Source organism: Pseudophryne corroboree, chromosome 2 (genome assembly GCF_028390025.1).
Source record: "Pseudophryne corroboree isolate aPseCor3 chromosome 2, aPseCor3.hap2, whole genome shotgun sequence".
NCBI classification, from domain to species: Eukaryota; Metazoa; Chordata; class Amphibia; order Anura; family Myobatrachidae; genus Pseudophryne; species Pseudophryne corroboree.
The window spans coordinates 640,496,270-640,521,485 of record NC_086445.1 but is presented as its reverse complement, the minus strand read 5'-3'; the positions used below and the strand labels follow the sequence as shown (position 1 = coordinate 640,521,485).

Here is a 25,216-nt window from a genome sequence, read left to right as displayed (position 1 = left end):
AGGAGGCTGAATACGCAGAACTCCTTTGACAAAAGTCTGAACTTCAGGCAGTGAAGCCAGTTCTTTTTGGAAGAAAATCGACAGGGCCGAAATCTGGACCTTAATGGACCCCAATTTGAGGCCCAACGTCACCCCTGCTTGCAGGAAATGCAGGAATCGACCCAGTTGAAATTCCTCCGTTGGGGCCTTCCTGGCCTCACACCAAGCAACATATTTCCGCCAAATGCGGTGATAATGTTTTACGGTGACATCCTTGCTGGCTTTGATCAGGGTAGGGATGACTTCCTCCGGAATGCCCTTTTCCTTCAGGATCCGGTGTTCAACCGCCATGCCGTCAAACGTAGCCGCGGTAAGTCTTGGAACAGACAAGGCCCCTGCTGCAGCAGGTCCTGTCTGAGCGGCAGAGGCCAAGGGTCCTCTGAAAGCATCTCTTGAAGTTCCGGGTACCAAGCTCTTCTTGGCCAATCCGGAACCACGAGTATAGTTTTCACTCCTCGCCTTCGTATTATTCTCAGTACCTTGGGAATGAGAGGCAGAGGAGGAAACACATAAACCGACTGGTACACCCACGGTGTTACTAGAGCGTCCACAGCGATCGCCTGAGGGTCCCTTGACCTGGCGCAATATCTTTTTAGCTTTTTGTTGAGGCGGGACGCCATCATGTCCACCTGTGGTCTTTCCCACCGGTTTACCAGCATTTGGAAGACTTCTGGATGAAGTCCCCATTCTCCCGGGTGGAGGTCGTGCCTGCTGAGGAAGTCTGCTTCCCAGTTGTCCACTCCCGGAATGAACACTGCTGTCAGTGCTAACACATGATTTTCCGCCCATCGGAGAATCCTTGTGGCTTCTGCCATTGCCCTCCTGCTTCTTGTGCCGCCCTGTCTGTTTACATGGGCGACCGCCGTGATGTTGTCTGATTGGATCAGTACCGGCTGGTTCTGAAGCAGGGGCCTTGCTTGGCTTAGGGCATTGTAAATGGCCCTTAGCTCTAGAATATTTATGTGAAGCGAAATCTCCTGATTTGACCACAGTCCTTGGAAATTTCTTCCCTGTGTGACTGCGCCCCAGCTCCGAAGGCTGGCATCCGTGGTCACCAGGACCCAGTCCTGTATTCCGAATCTGCGGCCCTCTAATAGATGAGCCCTCTGCAGCCACCACAGCAGCGACACCCTGGTCCTTGCCGACAGGGTTATCCGCTGTTGCATCTGGAGATGGGACCCGGACCATTTGTCTAACAGGTCCCACTGGAAAGTCCTTGCGTGGAACCTTCCGAATGGAATCGCTTCGTATGAAGCTACCATTTTTCCCAGGACTCGTGTGCATTGATGTACCGACACCTGTCCCGGTTTTAGGAGGTCTCTGACTAGAGATGACAACTCCTCGGCTTTTTCCACTGGAAGAAACACTTTTTTCTGGTCTGTGTCCAGAATCATTCCCAGGAACAGAAGACGTGTCGTCGGGACCAGCTGTGACTTTGGAATATTGAGAATCCAGCCGTGCTGTTGTAGCACTTCCCGAGAAAGTGCTACCCCCACTACCAACTGTTCCTTGGACCTCACCTTTATCAGGAGATCGTCCAAGTACGGGATAATTAAAACTCCCTTCTTGCGAAGGAGTATCATCATTTCGGCCATTACCTTGGTAAAGACCCTCGGTGCCGTGGATAACCCGAACGGCAGCGTCTGGAACTGATAGTGACAGTCCTGTACCACAAATCTGAGGTACTCCTGGTGAGGAGGGCAAATGGGGACATGCAGGTACGCATCCTTGATGTCCAGGGAGACCATGTAATCCCCCTCTTCCAGGCTCGCAATAACCGCCCTGAGCGATTCCATCTTGAACTTGAACCTTTTGATATAAGTGTTCAAGGATTTTAAATTTAAGATGGGTCTCACCGAACCGTCCGGTTTCGGTACCACAAACATTGTGGAATAGTAACCCTTCCCTTGCTGAAGGAGGGGTACCTTGACAATCACTTGCTGTGAATACAGTTTTTGGATAGCCACCAACACTGCCTCCCTGGCAGAGGGAGTTGCTGGTAAGGCAGATTTTAGAAAACGGCGGGGGGGGGGGGGGGGGGGGGACGTCTCGAATTCCAGCCTGTACCCCTGAGATACTACTTGAAGGGCCCAGGGATCCACCTGTGAGAGAGCCCACTGTGTGCTGAAATTTCTGAGACGGGCCCCCACCGTACCCGGATCCGCCTGTGAAGCCCCAGCGTCATGCTGTGGACTTACCGGACGCGGGGGAGGACTTTTGCTCTTGGGAACTGGCTGTATGCTGCAGTTTTTTCCCTCTACCTTTGCCTCTCGGCAGAAAGGATGCGCCTCGCGCCCTCTTGTGTTTATGGGGCCGAAAGGACTGTACTTGATAATACGGTGCCTTCTTTTGCTGTGGGGTAGCCTGTGGCAAAAATGTCGATTTCCCAGCCGTAGCTGTGGAAACGAGGTCTGAAAGACCATCCCCAAACAGTTCCACCCCCTTATAAGGCAAAACTTCCATGTGCCTTTTTGAATCGGCATCACCTGACCACTGCCGAGTCCATAACCCCCTTCTGGCGGCAATGGACATTGCGCTTATTTTTGATGCCAGCCGGCAAATATCCCTCTGTGCATCACGCATGTATAAGACAGCGTCCTTTATATGCTCCACTGTCAGCAAAATAGTGTCCCTATCCAGGGTATCAATATTATCCGACAGGGAATCTGACCACGCAGCAGCAGCACTGCACATCCATGCTGATGCAATCGCTGGTCGCAATATAATGCCCGTGTGTGTATATATAGCTTTTAGGGTAGCCTCCTGCTTTCTATCAGCAGGATCCTTTAGGGCGGCCGTATCCGGAGACGGTAGTGCCACCTGTTTTGATAAACGTGTAAGCGCTTTATCTACCCTAGGGGACGTTTCCCAACGTGACCTATCCTCTGGCGGGAAAGGGTACGCTGCCAATAACCGTTTAGAAATTATCAATTTCTTATCGGGGGAAGTCCAGGCTTTCTCACACACCTCATTTAATTCCTCAGATGCAGGAAAAACTACTGGTAGTTTTTTCTCACCGAACATAATACCCTTTTTTGTGGTACCTGGGGTACTATCAGAAATGTGTAATACATTTTTCATTGCCTCAATCATGTAACGGGTGGACCTATTGGAGGGTACACTAGTCTCATCGTCGTCGACACTGGAGTCGGTATCCGTGTCGACATCTGTGTCTGCCATCTGAGGTAGCGGGCGTTTTAAAGCCCCTGATGACATTTGAGACGCTGGAACAGTCACAAGCTGAGTAGCCGGCTGCCCTATGTCGTCAAACCTTTTATGTAAGGAGCTGACACTGTCACGTAATTCCTTCCATAAGTCCATCCACACAGGTGTCGACCCCACAGGGGGTGACAACACATTTACAGGCATTTGCTCTGCTTCCACATCATTTTCCTCATCATACATGTCGACACAGCGGTACCGACACACAGCACACACACAGGGAATGCTCTGACAGAGGACAGGACCCCACAAAGCCCTTTGGGGAGACAGAGGGAGAGTATGCCAGCACACACCAGAGCGCTATATACCACAGGAATATCACCTATAAAGAGTGTTTTCCCTTATAGCTGCATATATATATTATACTGCGCCTAAATTTGTGCCCTCCCTCTCTTTTTTACCCTTTCTGTAGTGCAGGACTGCAGGGGAGAGCCAGGGAGCGATCCTTCCAGCGGAGCTGTGAGGGAAAATGGCGCCAGTGTGCTGAGGGAGATGGCTCCGCCCCTTTTTCGGCGGGCTTTCTCCCGCTTTTTGTGTTATTCTGGCAGGGGTAATTTACACCTATATAACCTCTGGGGCTATATATGGTGTCAGTTTTGCCAGCCAAGGTGTTAATATTGCTGCTCAGGGCGCCCCCCCCCAGCGCCCTGCACCCATCAGTGACCGAAGTGTGTGGTGTGCATGAGGAGCAATGGCGCACAGCTGCAGTGCTGTGCGCTACCTTGGAGAAGACAGAAGTCTTCAGCCGCCGATTTTCCGGACCTTCTTGCTTCTGGCTCTGTAAGGGGGACGGCGGCGCGGCTCCGGGAACGGACGACGAGGTCGGGTCCTGTGTGCGATCCCTCTGGAGCTAATGGTGTCCAGTAGCCTAAGAAGCCCAAGCTACCACCACTTAGGTAGGTTCGCTTCTTCTCCCCTTAGTCCCTCGCTGCAGTGAGCCTGTTGCCAGCAGGTCTCACTGTAAAATAAAAAACCTAAACTATTCTTTCTTTCTAGGAGCTCAGGAGAGCCCCTAGTGTGCATCCAGCTCGGCCGGGCACAGAAATCTAACTGAGGCTTGGAGGAGGGTCATAGGGGGAGGAGCCAGTGCACACCAGATAGACCTAAATCTTTCTTTAGATGTGCCCAGTCTCCTGCGGAGCCGTCTATTCCCCATGGTCCTTACGGAGTCCCCAGCATCCACTAGGACGTCAGAGAAAATGACACTGTGCTTTCCAGATCCACACCTAGGTCATTAATAAATATGTTAAACAGTAGAGGCCTGAGTGCAGACCCTTGCCATATTCCACTGAGCACTGGGGCCCAGTCAGAAAACATTATTTATTTATTACCAGTTATATATATAGCGCACACATATTCTGCAGCGCTTTACATGGAATACTTGGCCATTCACATCAGCCCCTGCCTCAGTGGAGCTAACAATCTATATTCCCTACCACATGTATGAACATCCCATTTACCACCACTCGCTGTTCCCTGTTATCCAGCCAGTTACTTATCCAAGTACAGATAGTGTTCCCTTAACCAAGCTCTCTTAATTTGAAGATCAGTTGATTCCTATTTATAACCTTGGAGCTATCCAGGTACTTTTGTATGCTATCCCTTATTATACCTTCCAGTATTTTCCCCACTATAGACCTGGTCACATATTCTACTACATCAAATCTATACATATGAGGGTTGTGCAATAAGTTTCCGGATGTGCAGTTCAAAAGTAGAGTAGACACAATCTGACTGTCTTGTTGTGAACTGTAATCTTTGACTAAAGTTCTTGTGAAATGTCAAGACACAGTACCGTATATAAGCAGCACTGCACACTGAAGATGTCAGCATGTTCACTTCTTTCACAAACTCGTTATGGAGCTCAGAAGAAGCCACTGGGAAGCCAAGATCTTCTATGACTACAAGAGTGGTCTGCAACAGCAGGAGAGTTTTGACCGACTGCAAGCTACTTTTGAGGAGGAAACACTTACCTAAACCACTGTGTTTGATAGAGATGAGCGCCGGAAATTTTTCGGGTTTTGTGTTTTGGTTTTGGGTTTGGTTCCGCGGCCGTGTTTTGGGTTCGACCGCGTTTTGGCAAAACCTAACCGAATTTTTTTTGTCGGATTCGGGTGTGTTTTGGATTCGGGTGTTTTTTTCCAAAAAACCTAAAAAACAGCTTAAATCATAGAATTTGGGGGTCATTTTGATCCCAAAGTATTATTAACCTCAAAAACCATCATTTCCACTCATTTTCAGTCTATTCTGAATACCTCACACCTCACAATATTATTTTTAGTCCTAAAATTTGCACCGAGGTCGCTGGATGACTAAGCTAAGCGACCCTAGTGGCCGACACAAACACCTGGCCCATCTAGGAGTGGCACTGCAGTGTCACGCAGGATGTCCCTTCCAAAAAACCCTCCCCAAACAGCACATGACGCAAAGAAAAAAAGAGGCGCAATGAGGTAGCTGTGTGAGTAAGATAAGCGACCCTAGTGGCCGACACAAACACCGGGCCCATCAAGGAGTGTCACTGCAGTGTCACGCAGGATGTCCCTTCCAAAAAACCCTCCCCAAACAGCACATGACGCAAAGAAAAAAAGAGGCGCAATGAGGTAGCTGTGTGAGTAAGATAAGCGACCCTAGTGGCCGACACAAACACCGGGCCCATCTAGGAGTGTCACTGCAGTGTCACGCAGGATGTCCCTTCCAAAAAACCCTCCCCAAACAGCACATGACGCAAAGAAAAAAAGAGGCGCAATGAGGTAGCTGTGTGAGTAAGATAAGCGACCCTAGTGGCCGACACAAACACCGGGCCCATCTAGGAGTGTCACTGCAGTGTCACGCAGGATGTCCCTTACAAAAAACCCTCCCCAAATAGCACATGACGCAAAGAAAAAAAGAGGCGCAATGAGGTAGCTGTGTGAGTAAGATAAGCGACCCTAGTGGCCGACACAAACACCGGGCCCATCTAGGAGTGTCACTGCAGTGTCACGCAGGATGTCCCTTCCAAAAAACCCTCCCCAAACAGCACATGACGCAAAGAAAAATGAAAGAAAAAAGAGGTGCAAGATGGAATTGTCCTTGGGCCCTCCCACCCACCCTTATGTTGTATAAACAGGACATGCACACTTTAACCAACCCATCATTTCAGTGACAGGGTCTGCCACACGACTGTGACTGATATGACGGGTTGGTTTGGACCCCCACCAAAAAAGAAGCAATTAATCTCTCCTTGCACAAACTGGCTCTACAGAGGCAAGATGTCCACCTCATCATCATCCTCCGATATATCACCGTGTACATCCCCCTCCTCACAGATTATCAATTCGTCCCCACTGGAATCCACCATCTCAGCTCCCTGTGTACTTTGTGGAGGCAATTGCTGCTGGTCAATGTCTCCGCGGAGGAATTGATTATAATTCATTTTAATGAACATCATCTTCTCCACATTTTCTGGATGTAACCTCGTACGCCGATTGCTGACAAGGTGAGCGGCGGCACTAAACACTCTTTCGGAGTACACACTTGTGGGAGGGCAACTTAGGTAGAATAAAGCCAGTTTGTGCAAGGGCCTCCAAATTGCCTCTTTTTCCTGCCAGTATAAGTACGGACTGTGTGACGTGCCTACTTGGATGCGGTCACTCATATAATCCTCCACCATTCTTTCAATGTTGAGAGAATCATATGCAGTGACAGTAGACGACATGTCCGTAATCGTTGTCAGGTCCTTCAGTCCGGACCAGATGTCAGCATCAGCAGTCGCTCCAGACTGCCCTGCATCACCGCCAGCGGGTGGGCTCGGAATTCTGAGCCTTTTCCTCGCACCCCCAGTTGCGGGAGAATGTGAAGGAGGAGATGTTGACAGGTCGCGTTCCGCTTGACTTGACAATTTTCTCACCAGCAGGTCTTTCAACCCCAGCAGACTTGTGTCTGCCGGAAAGAGAGATCCAAGGTAGGCTTTAAATCTAGGATCGAGCACGGTGGCCAAAATGTAGTGCTCTGATTTCAACAGATTGACCACCCGTGAATCCTTGTTAAGCGAATTAAGGGCTCCATCCACAAGTCCCACATGCCTAGCGGAATCGCTCCGTGTTAGCTCCTCCTTCAATGTCTCCAGCTTCTTCTGCAAAAGCCTGATGAGGGGAATGACCTGACTCAGGCTGGCAGTGTCTGAACTGACTTCACGTGTGGCAAGTTCAAAGGGCATCAGAACCTTGCACAACGTTGAAATCATTCTCCACTGCGCTTGAGACAGGTGCATTCCACCTCCTATATCGTGCTCAATTGTATAGGCTTGAATGGCCTTTTGCTGCTCCTCCAACCTCTGAAGCATATAGAGGGTTGAATTCCACCTCGTTACCACTTCTTGCTTCAGATGATGGCAGGGCAGGTTCAGTAGTTTTTGGTGGTGCTCCAGTCTTCTGTACGTGGTGCCTGTACGCCGAAAGTGTCCCGCAATTCTTCTGGCCACCGACAGCATCTCTTGCACGCCCCTGTCGTTTTTTAAAAAATTCTGCACCACCAAATTCAAGGTATGTGCAAAACATGGGACGTGCTGGAATTTGCCCATATTTAATGCACACACAATATTGCTGGCGTTGTCCGATGCCACAAATCCACAGGAGAGTCCAATTGGGGTAAGCCATTCCGCGATGATCTTCCTCAGTTGCCGTAAGAGGTTTTCAGCTGTGTGCGTATTCTGGAAACCGGTGATACAAAGCGTAGCCTGCCTAGGAAAGAGTTGGCGTTTGCGAGATGCTGCTACTGGTGCCGCCGCTGCTGTTCTTGCGGCGGGAGTCCATACATCTACCCAGTGGGCTGTCACAGTCATATAGTCCTGACCCTGCCCTGCTCCACTTGTCCACATGTCCGTGGTTAAGTGGACATTGGGTACAACTGCATTTTTTAGGACACTGGTGAGTCTTTTTCTGACGTCCGTGTACATTCTCGGTATTGCCTGCCTAGAGAAATGGAACCTAGATGGTATTTGGTAACGGGGGCACACTGCCTCAATAAATTGTCTAGTTCCCTGTGAACTAACGGCGGATACCGGACGCACGTCTAACACCAACATAGTTGTCAAGGCCTCAGTTATCCGCTTTGCAGCAGGATGACTGCTGTGATATTTCATCTTCCTCGCAAAGGACTGTTGAACAGTCAATTGCTTACTGGAAGTAGTACAAGTGGGCTTACGACTTCCCCTCTGGGATGACCATCGACTCCCAGCAGCAACAACAGCAGCGCCAGCAGCAGTAGGCGTTACACGCAAGGATGCATCGGAGGAATCCCAGGCAGGAGAGGACTCGTCAGATTTGCCAGTGACATGGCCTGCAGGACTATTGGCATTCCTGGGGAAGGAGGAAATTGACACTGAGGGAGTTGGTGGGGTGGTTTGCGTGAGCTTGGTTACAAGAGGAAGGGATTTACTGGTCAGTGGACTGCTTCCGCTGTCGCCCAAAGTTTTTGAACTTGTCACTGACTTATTATGAATGCGCTGCAGGTGACGTATAAGGGAGGATGTTCCGAGGTGGTTAACGTCCTTACCCCTACTTATTACAGCTTGACAAAGGCAACACACGGCTTGACACCTGTTGTCCGCATTTCTGTTGAAATACTTCCACACCGAAGAGCTGATTTTTTTGGTATTTTCACCAGGCATGTCAGTGGCCATATTCCTCCCACGGACAACAGGTGTCTCCCCGGGTGCCTGACTTAAACAAACCACCTCACCATCAGAATCCTCCTGGTCAATTTCCTCCCCAGCGCCAGCAACACCCATATCCTCCTCATCCTGGTGTACTTCAACACTGACATCTTCAATCTGACTATCAGGAACTGGACTGCGGGTGCTCCTTCCAGCACTTGCAGGGGGCGTGCAAATGGTGGAAGGCGCATGCTCTTCACGTCCAGTGTTGGGAAGGTCAGGCATCGCAACCGACACAATTGGACTCTCCTTGTGGATTTGGGATTTCGAAGAACGCACAGTTCTTTGCGGTGCTTTTGCCAGCTTGAGTCTTTTCAGTTTTCTAGCGAGAGGCTGAGTGCTTCCATCCTCATGTGAAGCTGAACCACTAGCCATGAACATAGGCCAGGGCCTCATGTGAAGCTGAACCACTAGCCATGAACATAGGCCAGGGCCTCAGCCGTTCCTTGCCACTCCGTGTGGTAAATGGCATATTGGCAAGTTTACGCTTCTCCTCCGACAATTTTATTTTAGGTTTTGGAGTCCTTTTTTTACTGATATTTGGTGTTTTGGATTTGACATGCTCTGTACTATGACATTGGGCATCGGCCTTGGCAGACGACGTTGCTGGCATTTCATCGTCTCGGCCATGACTAGTGGCAACAGCTTCAGCACGAGGTGGAAGTGGATCTTGATCTTTCCCTAATTTTGGAACCTCAACATTTTTGTTCTCCATATTTTAATAGGCACAACTAAAAGGCACCTCAGGTAAACAATGGAGATGGATGGATACTAGTATACAATTATGGATGGACTGCCGAGTGCCGACACAGAGGTAGCTACAGCCGTGGACTACCGTACTGTACTGTGTCTGCTGCTAATATAGACTGGTTGATAATGAGATGTAGTATGTATAAAGAAGAAAGAAAAAAAAAACCACGGGTAGGTGGTATACAATTATGGATGGACTGCCGAGTGCCGACACAGAGGTAGCTACAGCCGTGGACTACCGTACTGTACTGTGTCTGCTACTAATATAGACTGGATGATAATGAGATGTAGTATGTATAAAGAAGAAAGAAAAAAAAAACCACGGGTAGGTGGTATACAATTATGGATGGACTGCCGAGTGCCGACACAGAGGTAGCTACAGCCGTGGACTACCGTACTGTACTGTGTCTGCTGCTAATATAGACTGGTTGATAATGAGATGTAGTATGTATAAAGAAGAAAGAAAAAAAAAACCACGGGTAGGTGGTATACAATTATGGATGGACTGCCGAGTGCCGACACAGAGGTAGCTACAGCCGTGGACTACCGTACTGTACTGTGTCTGCTGCTAATATAGACTGGATGATAATGAGATGTAGTATGTATAAAGAAGAAAGAAAAAAAAAACCACGGGTAGGTGGTATACAATTATGGATGGACTGCCGAGTGCCGACACAGAGGTAGCTACAGCCGTGGACTACCGTACTGTACTGTGTCTGCTGCTAATATAGACTGGATGATAATGAGATGTAGTATGTATAAAGAAGAAAGAAAAAAAAACCACGGGTAGGTGGTATACAATTATGGATGGACTGCCGAGTGCCGACACAGAGGTAGCTACAGCCGTGGACTACCGTACTGTACTGTGTCTGCTGCTAATATAGACTGGTTGATAATGAGATGTAGTATGTATAAAGAAGAAAGAAAAAAAAAACCACGGGTAGGTGGTATACAATTATGGATGGACTGCCGAGTGCCGACACAGAGGTAGCTACAGCCGTGGACTACCGTACTGTACTGTGTCTGCTGCTAATATAGACTGGATGATAATGAGATGTAGTATGTATAAAGAAGAAAGAAAAAAAAAACCACGGGTAGGTGGTATACAATTATGGATGGACTGCCGAGTGCCGACACAGAGGTAGCTACAGCCGTGGACTACCGTACTGTACTGTGTCTGCTGCTAATATAGACTGGATGATAATGAGATGTAGTATGTATAAAGAAGAAAGAAAAAAAAAACCACGGGTAGGTGGTATACAATTATGGATGGACTGCCGAGTGCCGACACAGAGGTAGCTACAGCCGTGAACTACCGTACTGTGTCTGCTGCTAATATAGACTGGTTGATAATGAGATGTAGTATGTATAAAGAAGAAAAAAAAACACCACGGGTAGGTGGTATACAATTATGGATGGACTGCCGAGTGCCGACACAGAGGTAGCTACAGCCGTGGACTACCGTACTGTACTGTGTCTGCTGCTAATATAGACTGGTTGATAATGAGATGTAGTATGTATAAAGAAGAAAGAAAAAAAAAACCACGGGTAGGTGGTATACAATTATGGATGGACTGCCGAGTGCCGACACAGAGATAGCTACAGCCGTGGACTACTGTACTGTACTGTGTCTGCTGCTAATATAGACTGGATGATAATGAGATGTAGTATGTATAAAGAAGAAAGAAAGAAAAAAACACGGGTAGGTGGTATACAATTATGGATGGACTGCCGAGTGCCGACACAGAGGTAGCTACAGCCGTGGACTACCGTACTGTACTGTGTCTGCTGCTAATATAGACTGGATGATAATGAGATGTAGTATGTATAAAGAAGAAAGAAAAAAAAAACCACGGGTAGGTGGTATACAATTATGGATGGACTGCCGAGTGCCGACACAGAGGTAGCTACAGCCGTGGACTACCGTACTGTACTGTGTCTGCTGCTAATATAGACTGGATGATAATGAGATGTAGTATGTATAAAGAAGAAAGAAAAAAAAAACCACGGGTAGGTGGTATACAATTATGGATGGACTGCCGAGTGCCGACACAGAGGTAGCTACAGCCGTGGACTACCGTACTGTACTGTGTCTGCTGCTAATATAGACTGGATGATAATGAGATGTAGTATGTATAAAGAAGAAAGAAAAAAAAAACACGGGTAGGTGGTATACAATTATGGATGGACTGCCGAGTGCCGACACAGAGGTAGCTACAGCCGTGAACTACCGTACTGTGTCTGCTGCTAGTATAGACTGGATGATAAATAATGATATAAAAAATATATATATATCACTACTGCAGCCGGACAGGTATATATTATATAATGACGGACCTGCTGGACACTGTCTGTCAGCAGAATGAGTTTTTTAATTTTTATAGAATAAAAAAACACCACACAAGTCACACGACGAGTGTACTTTTTCAGGCAGACATTCAATCACAATATACTATACTGGTGGTCAGTGTGGTCAGGTCACTGGTCACAGTGGTCAGTGGTCAGTCACACTGGCAGTGGCACTCTGGCAGCAAAAGTGTGCACTGTTTAATATGTACTCCTGGCTCCTGCTATAACCTATAACTGCTCCCCAGTCTCCCCCACAATTAAGCTGTGTGAGCACAGTCAGATATTATACATAGATGATGCAGCACACTGGGCTGAGCACAGATATGGTATGTGAGTGTGACTGAGTCACTGTGTATCGTTTTTTTCAGGCAGAGAACAAGAACAGAACGGATTATTAAATAATAATAAATTATAAAACTGCACTGGTGGTCAGGTCACTGGTCATCAGTCACTAGTATAACTCCTCCTAAGCTCCAGTAAGTAAATGAAGTGTCTCACTCTCACTCTCCTATCTATTTTAATTTCTAAACGGAGAGGACGCCAGCCACGTCCTCTCCCTATCAATCTCAATGCACGTGTGAAAATGGCCGCGACGCGCGGCTCCTTATATAGAATCCGAGTCTCGCGATAGAATCCGAGCCTCGCGAGAATCCGACAGCGTGATGATGACGTTCGGGCGCGCTCGGGTTAACCGAGCAAGGCGGGAAGATCCGAGTCGCTCGGACCCGTGTAAAAAAACATGAAGTTCGGGCGGGTTCGGATTCAGAGAAACCGAACCCGCTCATCTCTAGTGTTTGAATGGCTTGCAGAATTTTGGCCGGGAGAAGGTCCCTGGAAAATGAGGATCACTGCAGCTGAATTACCAACCAATCAGTCTGTAAAATGGCAGTTAGAAGCTGATTGGCTGGCATATTATCTCTCTCCACTTTATAATTCTCTGAGGCTTCATACATATCCTCCTCTGTCCATTTCTCCTCTCCTTCTCCTTCATTGATTGTCAATTGCACACATTTTGGTTTTGCATAAATTGCCTCACTGCTTTTGGTTTTGGATCTGAACTTTATTTTTTTTAATAACCGCTAAAATCATGTTCTTTTTGCAATCCAAACCACCCAGTTCCCGGCGCCAATGCGCGTGCGCAGGTCCCATCCTGCATGTGCGTTACCAGCCAATGCAATCTGACTGCATTGGCTGCGAAAGCCTCTGCCTCTCCGTCTGCGCGAGGGGGCGGCAAGGGAGCATTGCAGGGGAAATGGGGGCGGGGCAGCTGCATTACATCACACGCAGCTGCTCTGATGTAAAAAATGGTTGCAGACCTCCTGCATGCAGGCGCAGGTGGCCGTTCATAGTTGCTGCGAACGCAAGAAAATTGCAGTCACTGCCACTGGGCAGGCCATTCTGTATAGCCCTACAATGGGCAGTCCCCAGCATGCGAAAGAAAGAATCTGCAATATGTAGTGAATAACCCCCCAGATTCAAAGCCAGAAATTTGGATTTAAATTACGAATTCCAAACCACGGAAAGATTCAAACTGGTCAGGTTTTGGGGGGTCATTCCGAGTTGATCGTAGCTGTGCTAAATTTAGCACAGCTACGATCTTCTTCCCTGACATGCGCGGGGATGCCCCGCATGTCAGTCCGGCCCCTCCTCGCAGAAGTGCGAAAGCATCGCACAGCGGCGATGCCTTTGCACTTCTAGAGTAGCTCCCGGCCAGCGCAGCTTTAGCGTGATGGCCAGGAGCTACTCATCGCTCCATGGACCGCAGCGGCCGCCCCCCGTTCGGTCCGGCCACACCTGCGTTGGCCAGTCCAAACCCCCAGCGATCGCCTCTGCCTTTCAATCAGGCAGAGGCGATCGTATCCCTGCTACGGCCTTCGGCCGTCTGGCATGCGCCGTCGCACTACGGCGCCGGCGCATGCGCAGTAGGGACCCGTTTGCACTGCAGCGTTAAAGCGCAGCGAGTGAACGGGTCAGAATGACCCCCTTGGTTCGGTTTGGATCCACAAAATTCAGGTGGGTTCAGATTTCTGGAGACCCAAACTGCACTTCTCTAGTAATGTTACCTCCAGAGAGCTCTGGCAGAACACACATCTACAGTCTCCAACACTTCTGTTATTTCCCATACTTACTCATCACATATCATCTCATGATGAAAACACAGGCACTCCTGACAATAGCCCAATAACAACATCAAAAGATTTTTCGCAACTAAAACCGTATAATAGTATAGAAGAAAGATAATAGTATAGAAGAAAGAAAAAGGAACACAGGAATGTACAGCCTACAGGCAGAGGAAAAAATAACACTGTAGGCATCCCAAAATGTACAACAATAAAAAGATGAAGATAAAAAAAGGTAATGCTAAGAATAATCTTTATAATAAAATCAAGTGCTAATAAAAATTATTGGTGTAACTACCGCCGAGTCTTATTTTAAGAAACTTCAGAGCACCCTGCAATAATACTAGCTCTCTGCAAAGTTTAAAATCAGAATCCTGGCATGTGAGTGCAAGCATTAGATCTGCCTCGCACATGTGCACAGCCGACATGGTGGGACACATGCACAGGGCACACTGCAGCCAGTGTCTAGTCAATGCAAAAAACAGCTGGAAGAAATCAAGACAGGCCCCTGGATGAGGAGGTTTCCTAAAAAAGAGGTTGTGGCAAGAAACAGAGGAGAAAAGATAAACAGAGAGGCAGACACAGAAGAATAGGAGAGTGAGAGGGGAAAAGAGCAAGACAGAGGAGTAAGGCAAGGGAAAGGCAGGTACTGGAAGAGAAAGAAAAAGGGAAGTGAAAGAGGGAAAAGAGTGTTAGGGGGGGGAAATAAAGTAGTAGACATGGAAGAGAGAGTTGGAGTAAGATGGAGAGAGGAGATTTATCACTTGCCTAGCATGGTCGCATCTGATGCAACCAGTCAAGAACGCAAACTAGACAGCTGCTGGAAGATAATCTTCCAGCAGTCGCCAGTCTCAGAGGGACATCCCGGTCCCCCTGCACCCATGGATCTGCCCCCAGTGCCTGCTGATCACTGCTGGGTCTTAGTGATCAGCCAGCCCAACAGCACCCCCCTCTCGGCGACAGCGTAGAGGAGCAATCACCAGGGAAATCTAGTGCAATGAGGATGCATGAGGATGATTGGTTATGCAGCACTCTGACTTGTTTCTATGTGAATTAACCACTTAACTGACGATTTTTGTAAATTTGGTGAAGAACATGAATTTAACCTTATCCAAAATGATTTTGGTTGACAAAAAGAAAAAAAAAAAAGTTTTATTTTTATTTATTTTTAAAAGCATTTTTCTCAAACATCGGAACATCGATGAGGAAGATCAGGAACATCGGAACATCGCAACGTTACTTTTTACACCCGAGACAGCCACCAGGTACACAGGGGAGAGTCTGGGGGCGGCTTGTTTTACACTTTCCCAGCGGCTGCCATTGTCTGCAGGCGCTGAGTGGTGTGTACTGCTGTGCTGACCGATCAGCCAGCAGCAGCGGAGGTAAGTTTCCCTTCCCCGCCGCTGCTAACACTGTTTATCTGACTGGTCGCATCCTGTGCAACCAGGTCAGATGAGACACTTGCTGGTATGGTCGCATCTGATGCGACCATGCCAGTCAAGTGGTTAAGTTATGGTCAGTGATCTTTAAATCAATACGGAATGGGTATGTGCATGACAAGGTTTATTTGGGTGCAATATATGTGACAATTGAACAATCAAAATAACACAAAGACAGAGTTATATGGTGTGATCATCAAGCAAATGAAAAAAAATTGTCTAATTCAAGTTCATAAGAGAAATATTGCGTTTAAATTCAAAGTAACAATGTCAGGTTTGGATTCTGGTGAGATAACAGTTCTTGCAAATGTGGCTGTTATCTTCCATGGATTAGAGATGGTTTTTGGTTTTGGGAGTGGCCAGCGTCCCATACCCTCCAGTCTGCGCAGAACTTTCCCCTTCGATATACAGGATTCTGCGTTTCCTGGATGTGTGTGGTATCAGCTGCGATTGGTTTTCCTCCATCCACCAGGCGCCCATGCTGTGTCGGTGAGAGTCTCTTCTCACACGGCTGCTTGCCTGGGGGACTGCCGATCTTTGCACTGACTCCCGGAAACTTGTGCTATCACGAGATTGCGCTGGTCCCACAATATATTGATCATCGTGTGTGCTGCAGTGTCGACGTGATATGTCTGTGAACGATGGCCTTTACAGACATATTGTTGGTACACACTGGACTACGGACCCGCGATATATATCGGCCATTCAAAAGAATGGCTGTGATATCAGCCAGTGTGTTACATATTAAAAATGATATTAAGCTCACACAAAATTGCAAATAAAGTGTGAAAAAGGAAGCATAATACAGGTTAATATCAACAAATAATATACAGAAAAAAGAAAAGTAGAAATATAGGAATATTTCCTTATTTGAAGCCTATTGCATTGTCAGAACTACTTATGTAATCAGGGCACCAGCACTCTCTCCAGCAGGGACGTGCGGTGAGCTAAATTGCTCAGGAGGCACTGGCTTGCACCAGAGCCAGCCTCACCGGGTGGTCTTCTGGTTGCCGAATGTCGGGATCCCGGCGCACAGTATACCGGCGCCGGAATCCCGACACCCGGCATATCGACACATATTCTCCCTCGTGGGGGTCCACGACCCCCCTGGAGGGAGAATAAATAACGCGCGCCACCGTGCCCGCAGTGTGGCGAGCGCAGCGAGCTCGCAAGGTATGCTGGTCGCCGGTAGCCCGGCCGTCGGCATACCATACTACACCTAGCCTCACCTGCCTCACCCCACCGCACGTCACTGCGCTCCAGCTGTGTAGATTGTGCTTGCTGGAAATTATCTGCTGGTGATGAGACATCTGAGGTCAGGATTAGATTTGCGAGACAGGTTCCCTTATGGAAAGAAAGTCAGTAAAAATGAATGGAGTTAGAATTGAAGTGTGGGGTGGTCACATTTTGTTTTCACTAGTTAACTTCATAATTCATAATTACTGCTTTTGATGTCTGTTTTTGTCCCCAGCCCAGAAGTGAATAACTATAAAAAGAGAGAGAAACACCATTTTCAAAACAGTGAAGAAACAGATGAAAATGAAGGAGAAGAGGTGAGAGAACCAAGTAAAAATGGAAATCATCATTAGTTTAGTGGTAATGATTGTATCTTTTTGAGAGGTAGAAAAAAACAGGTGTGGTGGTATGGGGATTACATGTTTGTGTAGCATGATGGGGGTCATTCCGAGTTGTTCGCTCGTTGCCGATTTTCGCTATACTGCGATTAGTCGCTTACTGCACATGCGCAAGGTTCGCAGAGCGCATGCGCTTAGTTATTTTACACAAAAGTTAGGTATTTTACTCACGGCATAACAAGGATTTTTCATCGTTCTGGTGATCGTAGTGTGATTGACAGGAAGTGGGTGTTTCTGGGCGGAAACTGGCCGTTTTATGGGAGTGTGCGAAAAAACGCTGGCGTTTCTGGGAAAAACGCGGGAGTGTCTGAAGAAACGGGGGAGTGTCTGGGCGAACGCTGGGTGTGTTTGTGACGTCAAACCAGGAACGAAACTGAGTGAACTGATCGCAATGTAGGAGTAAGTCTGGAGCTACTCAGAAACTGCTAAGAAATTTCTATTCGCAATTCTGCTAATCTTTCGTTAGCAATTCTGCTAAGCTAAGATACACTCCCAGAGGGCGGTGGCTTAGCGTGTGCAATGCTGCTAAAAGCAGCTAGCGAGCGAACAACTCGGAATGAGGGCCGATGTGTGGTGCTAATACTGTCACTGTAAGGATGGAGGTTTGAGGTCAAAAGTAAACAAAAAGAGATTTGAACATTAAAAATAATTGTAATACATTTTTATATACTGTAGCAAACAAATTAGGAATGATCTTGTCTTTGATTCCAAAAGATGTTTATTTGTACAGGTTGTACTAACTAGGGGGGGGTTATTCAGGTCGCATCACAATCGCGATGCAACAGTAACTTAACTTTCTCTGCAACAATGCGCATGCGCAGGTCCCATCCTGCATGTGCGCTCCTGACCAATGCGATTGGATCGCATTTGCTGCAAACGCCTCTGCTTAATTGATAGGCAGAGGCATTTGCGTTGCTGGGGTGGGACGCTATAAACGGGGCCTGGGCAGCGCCATTTTCGGGGCAGCTGCCTGACGTCACATGCATCCGCCCCAAAGGACAAAAATGACAGAGGTAGGCTGCGAAGGCAGGGGTCATCCACAGTTGCTACGACCGCAATTAAATTGCAGCCGCTGGTAGGGACGGTCAGCATGCTGGTCGGCTTTGCCCTGTACTGGGCGGTCCCCAGCATGTGATAGAAACGATCGCAGATTCTGCTTTTTAGCAGAATCTGCAATTCAACCTAAATCAGGTCCTATAATTGTGTCTGGGTACTGTCTTTGAGATGGGCTATATTGAGATTGTGATAACTTTCTCTTAAGAATGCAATTCTCTCCTTCCTTCTTGCTAATACGCAATATAATTTATTTGCTACTGACTGATACCACTTTTACATTAAAAACCCAGGTCAGACCCCACTGCACCTTGGATCAGAGTTATTCCCGGTTTCATCCCCATTTACACTGAACCTGGGTCTGCCCTGCATGTCACTCACACTTCCTTGAGGCGGATCTCTGCATTCACAGCCAGTCAGCAGCTTTTAAGCATAACCTGGGTCGGATAACCCGGGTCAAGCTGTTTACACTGCATCGTTACCTAGGTCCAACCCTGGAGCTAACAAGGTCGGATTCCCTGGTCACTCAACCTGGGTTATTTTTCAAGGACCCTGTTACACCAAATTGTGACCTGGGTAGATAAAGCAATTACCTGGCGCAAAATTTCGATGTAACAGGGGTAGAGAGTGATCAAGTGTAAAACAGGATTTTGATACCTACCGGTAAATCGTTTTTTACTAGTCCGTAGAGGATGCTGGGGATGACATCAAGACCATGGGGTATAGACGGGATCCGCAGGAGACATGGGCACTCTAAAGACTTTTCATTGGGTGTGAACTGGCTCCTCCCTCTATGCCCCTCTTCCAGACCTCAGTTGTAGGAACTGTGCCCAGGGAGACGGACATTTCGAGGAAAGGATTTAACTTTAAACTAGTGGTGAGATACATACCAACTCACACCCTCAACCATGCCGTACACATGGCATTCAACATAACACACGCCAACAGGCATGAACTAATTGCAGCAACATGCTGAACCAAGATAACACAACTTGTGTAACTTAAATAACTAAACTGCAGGTACAGTACGCACTGGGATGGGCGCCCAGCATCCTCTACGGACTAGGAGAAAAGAATTTACCGGTAGGTATCAAAATCCTGTTTTCTCATACGTCCTAGAGGATGCTGGGGACGACATCAACACCATGGGGTTTATACCAAAGCTCCAATACGGGCGGGAGAGTGCAGATGACTCTGCAGCACCGATTGACCAATTTAAGGTCCTCATCGGCCAAGGTGTCAAACTTGTAGAACTTAGCGAATGTGTTTGACCCCGACCAGGTAGCTGCTCGGCAAAGTTGTAATGCCGAGACCCCCCCGGGCAGCCGCCCAGGATGAGCCCACCTTCCTAGTGGATTGGGCCTTTACTGATGTCGGTAACGGCAATCCAGCCGTAGTATGAGCTTGCTGAATCATATTTCTGATCCAACGTGCAATAGTCTGCTTGGAAGCAGGACACCCAATCTTGTTGTAAGCATACAGGACAAACAGGGCCTCTGTTTTCCGTATTCGCTCTGTTCTAGCAACATAGATTTTCAAAGCCCTAACCACATCTAGAAACTTTGACTCAGTGAATGTGTCAGTAACTACTGGCACTACAATAGGTTGGTTTATGGGGAAAGACGAAACCACCTTTGGAAGAAAATGTGGACGAGTTCTCAACTCTGCCCTCTCTTCATGGAAGATCAGGTAAGAGCTCTTGTGAGACAAGGCCCCCAATTGCAGATGCCAATGCCAAAAGCATCACCACTTTCCAAGTGAGAAACTTCAACTCTATCTTTTGTAGAGGCTCAAACCAATCCAATTGAAGGAACTGCAACACCACGTTAAGGTCCCATGGTGCCACTGGAGTAGGGAGGCCAATCCTGGGATCCAGGCCAATCCCGGGATCGGGATCCCGGGATTTAGGCCCAAAAATTGCCGGGATTCAATCCCGGGATTGGAGGCTCCAATCCCGGGGATTGAGGGATCAGCGTTGAGCGTCCTCAGGACGCTCAAACGCTGCCCGGCTCCCTCCTCTCGGCTCCCCCTGCGCAGCGTGACCTGTGCCTGTGAGGTCACGCTGCGCTGTCAGCAGCCGCAGAGCAGGAAGGTACGGCTGTATTCACCCGCCGCCTCCTCCCGGCTCCCCCTACCGGCTCCTCCTGCATTTACCCGCCGCCTCCTCCCGGCTTCCCTGCACTCAACCACCGGCTCCCCTGCACTCCCCCGCCGCCTCCTCCTCACCAGCTACCCGGCTGTGCAGATTTGTACTTTTTTTAATGTCTGCGGGGCAGGTGGGGAGGGGCATGGGGGATGGCCGGAAACAGTCAAAAGCCAATCCCGGGTATCCCGGGAATCCCGGGATTGACCATTTTTCAATCCCGATACCCGGGATTGAAAAAAATGGCCCGGGATTGGCCTCCCTACACTGGAGGCACGAATGGAGGCTGGATGTGCAGAACCCCTTTCACGAAGGTCTGAACCTCTGGAAGCGAGGCCAATTGTTTTTGGAAGAACACTGACAAGGCCGAAATCTGGACCTTGATTGATCCCAATCGGAGGCCTGCTTCCATACCAGCCTGTAGAAAATGGAGGAAACGTCCTAAGTTAAACTCTTCCGTAGGAGCTTTCTTGGATTCACACCAGGACACATATTTTCTCCAAATACGGTGGTAATGTTTTGACGTTACTCCTTTCCTGGCCTGAATAAGAGTGGGGATGACTTCCTTGGGAATACCCTTTCGGGCTAGGATCCGGCGCTCAACAGCCATGCCGTCAAACGTAGCCGCGGTAAGTCTTGACACACGCACGGCCCCTGCTGCAGCAGGTCCTCGCGAGGAGGAAGAGGCCAAGGATCTTCTACGAGTAACTGCTGAAGATCCGGGTACCAAGCCCTCATTGGCCAGTCTGGGGCAATGAAGATTGCTCGAACCCTTGTTCTTTTTATGATCCTGAGTTCTTTTGGGATCAGCGGAAGTGGAGGGAAGACATACACTGACGGGAAAACCCACTGGGTCACTAGCGCATCCACCACTATTGCTTGAGGGTCTCTCGACCTGGAACAATATCTGGGGAGCTTCTTGTTGAGACGAGATGCCATTATGTCTATTTGAGGAACTCCCCAAAGACTTGTCACCTTTGCAAAGACTTCTTGGTGGAGGCCCCACTCTCCCGGATGGAGATCATGTCTGCTGAGGAAGTCTGCTTCTCAGTTGTCTACTCCCGGAATGAATATTGCCGACAGAGCTTTTAGATGTTTTCTGCCCAGAGGAGGATTCTTGTCACCTCTGCCATTGCCGCTCTGCTTTTTTGTTCCACCCTGCCTGTTTATGTACGCGACTGCTGTTACATTGTCTGACTGGATCTGCACGGAATGGTCTTGAAGTAGATGTACCGCTTGTTGAAGGCCGTTGTAAATGGCTCTCAGCTCCAGCACGTTTATGTGCAGGCAGGCTTCCTGATGTGACCAACGTCCTTGGAAGTTTTCTCCTTGAGTGACTGTTCCCCAGCCTCGGAGACTTGCATCCGTGGTTACTAGGACCCAGTCCTGAATCCCGAACCTACGTCCTTCCAGTAGGTGAGAGCTGTGCAGCCACCACAGGAGCGAAACCCAGGTTTTTGATGACAGGATTATCTTCCGGTGCATGTGTAGGTGTGACTCCGACCACTTGTCCAACAGGTCCCACTGGAATATTCTGGCATGGTTCCCGCCAAACTGTATGGCCTCGTAGGCCGCCACCATCTTTTCCAACAACCGAATGCACTGATGGATCGACACAGAGGATGGTTTCAGTATCTTTTTTACCATTTTCTGTATTTCTAAGGCCTTTTCCGCCGGAAGAAATACTTTCTGAACTTCTGTGTCCAGAATCATCCCGAGGAAAGACAACCTTGTCGTTGGTTCCAACTGTGACTTTGGATAATTTATGATCCAACCGTGTTGTTGGGGTATTGACAGAGAGAGTGAGATGATTTGTATCAACTGCTCCCTGGATCTCGCCTTTATCAGGAGATCGTCCAGATAAGGAATTATATTGACTCCTTGCTGTCGAAGGAGGACCATCATCTCCGCCATCACCTTGGTGAATACCCTTGGCGCTGTGGAGAGGCCGAAAGGTAACATCTGGAATTGGTAATGGCAATCCTGAATCGCGAATCTCAGATAAGCCTGGTGAGGAGGATAAATGGGAACATGCAGGTAAGCATCCTTTATGTCTACAGACACCATGTAGTCCCCCTCCTCCAGACTGGAAATCACTGCTCTCAGTGATTCCATCTTGAACCTGAACCGTTTTAGATAGAAATTCAGATCTTTTAGGTTTAGGATCGGTCTGACTTAGCCGTCAGGCTTTGGAACTACAAAGAGGCTTGAATAAAATCCCTCCCGTTGTTGTGACAACGGTACCAGGACTATGTCCTGGTCCTGACATAACTTTTGGATTGCCACTGTTACTGCTTCTCTCTCTGGCGGAGAAGCTGGCATGGTCGATTTGAAAAATCGGCATGGGGGAACGTCTTGAAACTCCAGCTTGTATCCATGGGATACTATCTGCAATACCCAGGGATCCAGGCCAGACAGAATCCAACCTTGGCTGAACAGTTTGAGACGTGCCCCCACCCGAGCGGCCACCCGCAAGGGAGCCCCAGCGTCATGCTGAATACTTGGCAGAAGTAGGGGTAGACTTCTGCTCTTGGGAACCAGAATCCGCTGCGGACTTCTTTTCCTTTCCCCTTCCCTTACCTGTAAAGAAGGGGGAACCTCTTGCTTTTTTGTATTTATTTGGCCGAAAGGACTGCATGTGTGGGTGATATGTCTTTTTTGCCGGTGCAGGTGCAGAGGGCAAAAAACGTTGACTTACCTGCGGTAGCCGCCGAGACTAACGCATCCAGGCCATCGCCAAATAAGGCCTCACCTTTGTACGGGAGAGCCTCCATGTTTCTTTTGGAATCTGCATCCGCGTTCCACTGGCGAATCCACAACGCCCGCCGAGCCGATACTGCCATGGTAGCGGCTTGTGAACTCAAGAGTCCAATATCCTTCATTGCTTCCAGCATGTAGGCGGCAGCATCCTTGATATTCCCTAACTTAAGGAGTATCTCATCTTTATCAATCGTGTCTATTTCTGATGACACGCTTTCTGACCATTTTTCAATAGCGCGACTCACCCACGCGCAGGCAATAGTGGGCCTGAGGAGTGTACCATTGGCTACATAAATGGATTTCAATGTAGTTTCCATTTTACGGTCTGCCGGCTCTTTTAGTGAAGCCGTGCAGGTGCAGGGAGAATTACCTTCTTTGTCAACCTGGACAGAGCACTGTCTAACACAGGGGGTGATTCCCATTTTTTCCTGTCCTCTGCTGGGAAAGGGTAAGCTATCTGAATCCTCTTGGGAATACAACATTTCTTTTCAGGATTCATCCACATCCCTTCAAAAAGAGTATTTAGCTCGTGAGAAGGTAGGAAAGTGACTTTGAATTTCTTTTCCTTTACAAAAATATGCCTTCTCCTGAGGTACCGGAGTGGCTTCTGTAACTTCCAGCACCTCCCTTATTGCCACAGTCATATATTGTATATTTTTTGCCAATTTATGATCTATTTCCCTGGAGTCACTATCACAAATGGTCTCTTATGTGACCCAGAGGGGCCGCCTACAGAAGGAAGAACAGAGTCCTGAAAAATCACATCTTCCACAGATTTTTTTCCAGCATGCAGCATTAGATTCAGACGTATCTAATCTCCTGTTAATCAGATGCATACTGTCACGTATCTCTTTCACCCATGCAGGCTCTTGTTGTGCCGGCAGCGCCACCACATTACAACTCTGTGTCCCTAAAATGGTTTCCTCCGGGGAGGAACTCCCTGCCTCAGACATGCCTCACACTTGTACAGCACTCACAGACACACTGGGACTTATCAGTAAAATCTGTCAGAGGGACACAGTATAGGAGCAGCCAGTTCACAACCCCAGCGCCTGTATTTAATGTCTGTGAACACAGAATGCCCACTGACATGCAGCGCTCTTTACACAGTAAAACACATTTGTAAAGCACCCAAATCGCTTTGTGCCCCCCTTATTTACACCCTGAATACTTGTAGTCAGAAGTGGAGGAGGACCAGCTATCTCTCTGCAGCCTGAGGAGAGAGAGAGAAAACGGTGCTGAGCAGTGTGCTGGCTGCCTGAGGAAGAAGCTCCGCCCTTTTTACCTCAGAGACTGTTTGTAATATTTATACTGGCGGGTATAGGGCTGTGCCTGGGCATCTTATGCCCCCTATTAGCCAGTTTATAGAGGTATTTTGCTGCCCGGGGCGCGCCCCCCCCCCCCCCCTGCGCCCTGCAGTGCCTGTGTGTGTGGGCAGCAAAGACGCGCTGCGCTCCCGCCAGCCGCGCCGTACCTCAGCTGTCACTTACTTGATTGAAGTTCAGTCTTCTTATACTCACCTGTCTTCTGACTTCTGGCTCTGCGAGGGGGGTGACGGCGTGCTGTGGGAGTGAGCATCTAGACACGGCTAGCGTTCAGTACCCTTCAGGAGCTAATGGTGTCCTGTCAGCCAGAAGCAGGGCCATGAAACTCTTCAGGAAGTTGGTTCTGCTTCTGCCCCCTCAGTCCCACGAAGCAGGGAGATTGTTGCCAGCAGTTCTCCCTGAAAATAAAAAACCTAACATAAGTCTCTTCAGAGAAACTCAATAGAGTTCCTCAGAGTGCATCCAGTCTGCCTGGGCACATTTCTACAACTGAGGTCTGGAGGAGGGGCATAGAGGGAGGAGCCAGTTCACACCCAATGAAAAGTCTTTAGAGTGCCCATGTCTCCTGCGGATACCGTCTATACCCCATGGTCTTGATGTCATCCCCAGCATCCTTTAGGACGTATGAGAAAACATGTTACACCATGTTTTTATCACCCCTTGAGCAGAATTAAGGGGAGAGAAGTAGCA

General features: G+C 48.4%; 1 protein-coding gene across 6 annotated transcripts in view; it reads left to right on the top strand.

Annotated features, from left to right (window-relative positions):
• Window positions 1–25,216, top strand: part of KIF21B (kinesin family member 21B) — a 376,092-nt gene that overhangs the window by 224,758 nt on the left and 126,118 nt on the right. For 5 of the 6 annotated variants that reach the window (XM_063954957.1, XM_063954962.1, XM_063954960.1 and 2 more), the window contains exons 12-13: window positions 15,348–15,437; window positions 17,083–17,164. In XM_063954957.1, coding sequence (XP_063811027.1) covers window positions 15,348–15,437; window positions 17,083–17,164 — 172 coding nt within the window. The remainder of the gene's footprint in view (window positions 1–15,347; window positions 15,438–17,082; window positions 17,165–25,216) is intronic. The other variant, XM_063954959.1, reaches the window with a different exon arrangement.